We start from the raw sequence: 6,967 nt of genomic DNA, 5'->3' as shown, positions 1-6,967 counted from the left end.
GGGGGTGGTGTATTTTGAAAGAAGACAGGAGATTTCCTCAGGAGATAGTGCTGGGAAAAATGGAAGAGTTGAAGAAGGGGTAGGGGAGGAGAGGGACTGGAGAGGGGCAGGGGAGATTTTCAGGAGATCATAATAATGTTGGTATTTGTTAAGTGCTTACTATGTGCAGAGCACTGTTCTAAGCGCTAGGGTAGATACAGGGTAATCAGGTTGCCCCACGTGAGGCTCACAGTTAATCCCCATTTTACAGATGAAGTAACTGAGGTACAGAGAAGTTAAGTGACTTGCCCACAGTCACACAGCTGACAAGTGGCAGAGCCGGGAGTCGAACTCATGACCTCTGACTCCGAAGCCCAGGCTCTTTCCACTGAGCCACGCTGCTTCCCTATGGTGTCAATTTTGTTGATGAAGTAAGTGGCCAGCTTACTGGGGGCAAGGGTTGGGTAAGGCACAGGGACAGGGAGCCTGAGGAGGGAGTTAAATGTCTGCAACAACTGGGGAGGGCAGTGGGCGTGGGTGTCAGTTAGGGTGGAGAAAAAGTTTTGCCAGGCGGAGGAGAGGGTAGAGTTAAAGCATGCAAGGATAAATTTCAAGTGGACAAAATTGGCTTGATATCTAGATTTCCACCAGCAGCACTCTGCAGCTCTTGCACAGGAGTGAAGGAGGCAGACTGTGGAGGTGATCCAAGGCTGTGGGTTAGTGGTATGAGAGTGATGAAGGGATAGGGGAGCAAGTGAGTTGAGTTCAGTAGAAAGGGTGGTGTTGAGAGAATCAATCTGGTCATCAAGGGAGGGTAGTTTGGGTATGGAGACTAAATGGGGCATGATAACAGCGTGACAGTAGTTAGGATGGGAATTACTGCAACAGCCTCCTCGCCAACATCCCTGCCTCCTGCTTCTCCCCACTCTAGTTCATACTTCACTCTGCTGACCGGATCAATTTTCTACAAAAAATGTTCAGTCCACTTCTTCACACTCCTCAAGGACCTCCAGTGGTTTCTCTACCATCTCCGTATCAAATGGAAACTCCTTACCATAGGCTTTAAAACGCTCAATCATCTTGCTCCCTCCTACCTTATATCCCTGATTCCCTACTACAGCCCAGCCTGCACACTTCATTCATTCATTCATTCATTCATTCATTCATTCATTCATACTTATTGAGCTCTTTCTGTGTGCAGAGCACTGTACTAAATGCTTGGGAAGTGCAATTCAACAACAAAGAGAGACAATCACAGTCTAGAAGGAGGGAGGCAGACATCAAAACAAGTAGACATCAATAGTATCAATAAAAATAAATCGAATTAGGGATACATATACACACATCAGAACACTCCTCTAGCACCAGCTTCCTCACTGTACCTTGATCTCTTCTATCTACCTCCCAACTCCTCTCCCACGTCCTCACACTAACCTGAAACTTCCTTCCCCTCCATATACACCAGACAGTCACTTTCCCTACCTTCAAAGCATTATTAAGGTCACCTCTCCTCCAAGAGACCTTCCCCGATTAAGGCCTCTTTTCCCTGGCTCCCTCTCTCTTCAGCAACCAATCAATCCATCAGTGATATTTATTGAGCGCTTAATATGTGCAGAGCACTAGATTAAGCACTTGGGAGAGTACAAGAGAACAGAATTAGTAGATACGTTCCCTGTCCATAACGAGCTTACAGTGCATTTGGATCTGTGCCCTTTGGGTAATTGATATTGCCCCACCTTAAGCCCCTCATCAATTATGTGCATATAATTTAATTTTATAAAATAAATGATTTATATCAATGGCTGTCTCCCCCTCTAGACTGTAAGCTCCTTGAGGGCAGGGAATGTGTCTATCAACTCTGTTATATTGTACTCTCCCAAACACTTAGTACAGTGCTTTCACAACATCGCCAAAATCTGCCCTTTCCTCTCCATCCAAACTGCTATCGGGCTCGTACAAGTTCTCATAATATCCGGACTGGATCACTGTGTCAGCCTCCTCTCTGATCTCCCTTCCTCCTGTCTCTTCTTGCTTCAGTCTATTCTTCATTCCGCTGCCCGGATCATCTTCCTACAGAAACGCTCTGGGTATGTCACTCCCCTCCTCAAAAACCTCCAGTGGTTGCCTATCAACCTTCGCACGAAACAAAAACTCCTCACTCTTGGCTTCAAAGTTCTTCATCGCCTGGCCCCCTCCTACCTCACCTCCCTTCTTTCCTACAGCCCACCCTGTACACTCCGCTCCTCTGCCGCTTACCTCCTCACTGTGCCTCTTTCTTGCCTGTCCCGCTGTCGATCCCTGGCCCACATCCTACCACTGACCTGGAATGCCCTCCCTCCTCACATTTGTCAAACTAACTCTCTTCCCCTCTTCAAAGCCCTACTGAAAGCTCATCTCCTCCATGACGCCTTCCCAGACTGAGCCCTCCTTTTCCCTCTGCCCCTTCTCTCCTCCCCACTGCCCCTACTCCCTCCCTCTGCTCTACCCGTTTCCCCTCCTCACAGCACTTCTGTATATTTGTATGCATTATTTATTGCTGTATTTATTTTGTTAATGATGTGTATATATCTATGATTCTATTTATCTTGATGATATTGACGCCAGACTACTTGCTTGGTTTGCTGTCTGGATCCCCCTTTTAGACTGTGAGCCTGTTGTTGGGAAGGGATTGTCTCTATCTGTTGCTGAATTGTACATCTCAAGCGCTTAGTAGAGTGTTCTGCACAGTCAGTGCTCAATAAATATGATTGAATGAATGACAGATATGTTTCAATTAACTTTCTTTCTCTCTCCCTCTCTCTTCCCCTCTTTCTCTCTCCCTTTCTCATCCCCTCCCTCACCCTCTCTCTTCCTCTTTCTCCTTCCCTTTCTCTGTCTCTCCCTCTGTCCCTCTTACTCCTTCTCCATTTTTCTCTCTCCTTACCCTCCCTCTCTCCCTCCTACTAGTTCTCTCCCTCCCTTTCTTCCCCTCCCTCTCTCCCTTTCCTCTTCTCTGTCTCCTTTTCCCTCCCTCTCCCTCCCTTTTCCTCCCTCTCCTCTTATCTCTCTCCCCTTCCTCTTCTCTATCTCTTTCCTCCTCTCTCTCCCTCACCCTTCCTCTCTCTCCCCTCTTCTTCTCTCTCTCCCTTTCCCTCCCTCTTCCGCTCTCTCTGTTTCCTCTTCTCTCTCTCCCTTGCTCCCTCCCTCTCTCTCCCTCTCCTCTTCTCTCTCTCCTTTTCCCTCCCTCTCTCTTTCCCTCTCCTTTCCTCTTTCTCTTTTCCTCTCTTTCTCACCCTCTCCTGTTCCTTCCTTTTTCTCTTCTACTTCCCATCTTTCGTCCTCTCCTCTCCTCCCCAAATGCACCGCAGGAGTTCTCCTCTGGCGTTATCTCAAAATTCACAACCATGGAGGCCACGGCACTCTCCTTTGGGATCCTGATGCTGTTACAGCTCAGTGCTGGGGTCACCATGAATGCCTTCCTTCTCCTGTTTTATATCCGCATGGTCTCTGCCAGCTCCAAGTTCGGGCCCTCCGATTTGATCCTTGGCCACCTGGCTTTGGCCAACACCATGGTTCTTCTCACGTTTGGAATCTCAGAGACCCTTTCAGCTTGGAGACTGAGGAATTTCCTGAACAATGGTGGATGTAAAATTCTCATGTATCTGTACCGAGTGGCCCGGGGCCTGGCTATCTGCAGCACCTGCTTCCTGAGTGTGTTCCAGGCCATTACTATCAGTCCCGGGACCACTCGGTGGGCCTGGATCAAGGCCAGGTTGCCCAGGTGCATTGTCCCCTCCTGCCTCTTCTCCTGGGGCCTCAGTCTACTCATAGATTTTGATGTCTTGCTGAACATGACAGGTCCTCAGAACAGCAGCAGTGTTCAACTCGTGTTGGATCTCAAATATTGTGCAAAAATCAGTGCCAGTGCAGAAATCACCCTTCTAATTGCGGTTGTGCGTTCCCTCCGTGATCTTTTCTTCATGGGGCTCATGAGCGCGGCCAGTGGCTACATGGTGTTTGTCCTACACAGGCACCACCAGCAGGTCCGACACCTCCACGTGCCCGGACGCCCCCCCGGGGCGATGCCTGAGGTCAGGGCAGCTAAAAGGGTTATGGCCCTGGTCACCCTCTATGTCCTCCTCTATGGACAACAGACCATCACGCTGAGCATCTTACTAAACTTAAAAAAGAAACCCCCTCTGTTGGTGGACAGCCACATGGTGTTGTCTTTCACCTTCTCAACTGTGAGTCCATTCCTGATCATTCATGGTGACTGGAGAATGAGGACATTTTGGAAACGGGACTCTCCTATTTCTCACCTGAATCCCTGACAGGGTACCAGAAAAACCACCTCCCCTCACTAATAATGATCATAATAACTGTGGAATTTGTTTAGTGCTTATGTGTCAAGCATGCTTCTAAACACTGGAGAAGATATAAGATCAGCAGGTAAGACACAGTCCCTGTCCCACATGGGGCTCACAGTCTTAATCCCCATTTTACAGAGGAGGTCACTATGTCATAGAAAAGCTAAGTGACTTGCCTAAGGTCACACAGCAGACCAGTGGCAGAGCTGGCATTAGAGAAGCAGCGTGGCTCAGTGGAAAGAGCACGGGCTTTGGAGTCAGAGGTCATGAGTTCGAATCCCAGCTCTGCCACTTGTCAGCTGTGTGACTGTGGGCAAGTCACTTAACTTCTCTGTGCCTCAGTTACCTCATCTGTAAAATGGGGATTAAGACTGTGAGCCCCACGTGGGACATCCTGATTCCCCTGTGTCTACCCCAGTGCTTAGAACAGTGCTCGGCACATAGTAAGCGCTTAACAAATGCCAACATTATTATTATAATTATTAACCCAGATACTTTCTACTCCAAGGCCTGTGCTCTGTCCACTAAGCCATACTGCTTCTCAGGGTAGGTGCATCTTAATTAGGTCAGCCACAGTCTCTGTCCCATGTGGCATTCCTAGTCTAAGGAGGAGGGAGAATAGGGAGTGAATCCCCATTTTACATTTGAGGGAAACTGAGGCACAGAGAAGTGAAGTGACTTGCTCGAGGTCACGCAACAAGCAATTGGCAGAGCTGGGATTGGAACGCAGATCCTCTGACTCCCAGTCCTGTGCTCTTTTCTCTAGGCCGTGGCTGCTTCCCATTCGGAGATGACTAGGTGTCCCAATTTGGACAGTACCATGTCACTTTTGGGTGCTCTGCCCTGTGTCTCCAAATGCCTACAGCAGGGCTAAGTAAGGGTAATGGTAAGAACTGAGATCAATCAACTGATTGTATTTTTTTGTTTACCATGCGCAGAATGCTGTAGTAAGCACTTGAGTGAATACAATGACAGAGTTGGTAGACATCCTCCCTGTCCACAGGGAGCTTGCAGTCTAGAGAGAGAAATCAATCCATCAGTGATATTTTTTGAGAGCTTGCTGTGTGCCCAGCACTGTGTTGAGTACTTGGGAAACTACAATATAACCCAGCTGGTAGATATGTTCCCCTCCATTAAGGAGCTTACGTTCTAGAGGGGGAATCAGTCAAGGAATCAGTCAGTGGTAATTATTAAGCGCTTGCTATGTGCCGAGTACAGCACTAAGTGCTTGGGAGAATACAATATAACAGAGTTGGTAGACCCGTTCCCTGTCCACAATATGAGTATAATAATAATAATAATGTTGGTATTTGTTAAGCGCATACTATGTGCAGAGCACTGTTAGAGCACTGGGGTAGATATAGGGTAATTAGGTTGTCCTTTGTGAGGCTCACAGTTAAACCCCATTTTACAGATGAGGTAACTGAGGCACAGAGAAGTTAAGTGACTTGCCCACAGTCACACAGCTGACAAGTGGCAAGGCCGGGATTTGAACCCATGACCTCTGACTCCCAAGCCCGGGCTCTTTTTACTGAGCCACGCTGCTCCTCTAATGTTGGTATTTGCTAAGCATTTACTATGTGCTGAGCACTGCTCTAAGGGCTGGGGAAGATACAGGGTAATCAGGTTGTCCTATGTGAGGCTCACAGTCTTAATTCCCATTTTACAGATGAGGTCACTGAGGCACATAGAAGTTAAGTGACTTGCCCACAGTCATACAGCTTCCAAGTGGCAGAGCTGGGATTCGAGCCCATGACCTCTGACTCCCCAGCCCGTGCTCCTTCTACTGAGCCATGCTGGTTGTTGCTGCTGTCACAAGAAGGAATCAAACCTCCCCAATAATGCTTTGGTGCAGTTGAGTCAGCTCTGCCCCAGTTCTGCCGATAGGAATTTTTCCTCTTGGGCAGAAGAACTTCATTCAGCCATGCTGGAAAAGCCCACCCCAGACACCCTGGAAAGGCCAGTTTGGGGCAGAGAAAGGCACCGGGGCAATTGCTATAATTATTATTAATTGCTGCCAGCCTCTGCATGGACTCTGAGGGAGAGACTCCCCAGGCAGTGTGGTCAAGTGGAAAGAGCCTGGGATCCAGAGGATCTGGGTTCTAATTCTGGTCCTGCCACTTGTCTGCTGGATGACCTTGGGCAAGTCACTTCACTTCTCCATGCCTCAATTTCCTCATCTGTAAACTGGGAATTCAATACCTGTTCTCCTGTCTCATTAGAATGTGAGCTCCACGTGAAATGGATAGAATTCAGATTGTTTATCTCATGTCTTGAAAAGCAGAGTGGTCTAGTGGAAAGAACAGGTCCCTGGGAGTCAGAGGACCTGGGTTCTAATTCTAGATCTGACACATGTCTGCCGGGCAACCTTGGGCAAATCACTTCACTTTGCTGTTCCTCAGTTTCCTCATCTATGAAATGGGAATTTGATACCGTTCTCACTCCCCTTCAGACTGTGAGCTCCATATGAAGAGGGACTGATTTTAGCCTATTTATTTGATATCTTGAGAACCAGTGCGGACTAGGTAAAAGAGAGCAGGCTTGGGAGTCAGAGGACCTGAGTTCTACTCTGACTCTACCATTTGTCTGTTGGGTGACCTTGGGCAAATCACTTCACTTTACTGTACCTCAGTTTCCTCATC

General features: G+C 48.1%; 1 protein-coding gene and 1 pseudogene across 1 annotated transcript; both read left to right on the top strand.

Moving 5' to 3' along the window:
* On the top strand, window positions 3,363-4,289 carry ORNANAV1R3226 (vomeronasal 1 receptor ornAnaV1R3226). Its single transcript, NM_001253618.1, is given in 1 exon segment — window positions 3,363-4,289. A coding segment is annotated over 1 exon segment (927 nt).
* Window positions 3,583-4,386, top strand: ORNANAV1R-PS3222 (vomeronasal 1 receptor ornAnaV1R-ps3222 pseudogene; annotated as a pseudogene).

Source organism: Ornithorhynchus anatinus, unplaced genomic scaffold (assembly GCF_004115215.2).
Source record: "Ornithorhynchus anatinus isolate Pmale09 unplaced genomic scaffold, mOrnAna1.pri.v4 scaffold_233_arrow_ctg1, whole genome shotgun sequence".
Taxonomy (NCBI): domain Eukaryota; kingdom Metazoa; phylum Chordata; class Mammalia; order Monotremata; family Ornithorhynchidae; genus Ornithorhynchus; species Ornithorhynchus anatinus.
The sequence above is the reverse complement of the archived record's forward strand: the minus strand, read 5'-3'. Positions and strand labels throughout refer to the sequence as shown.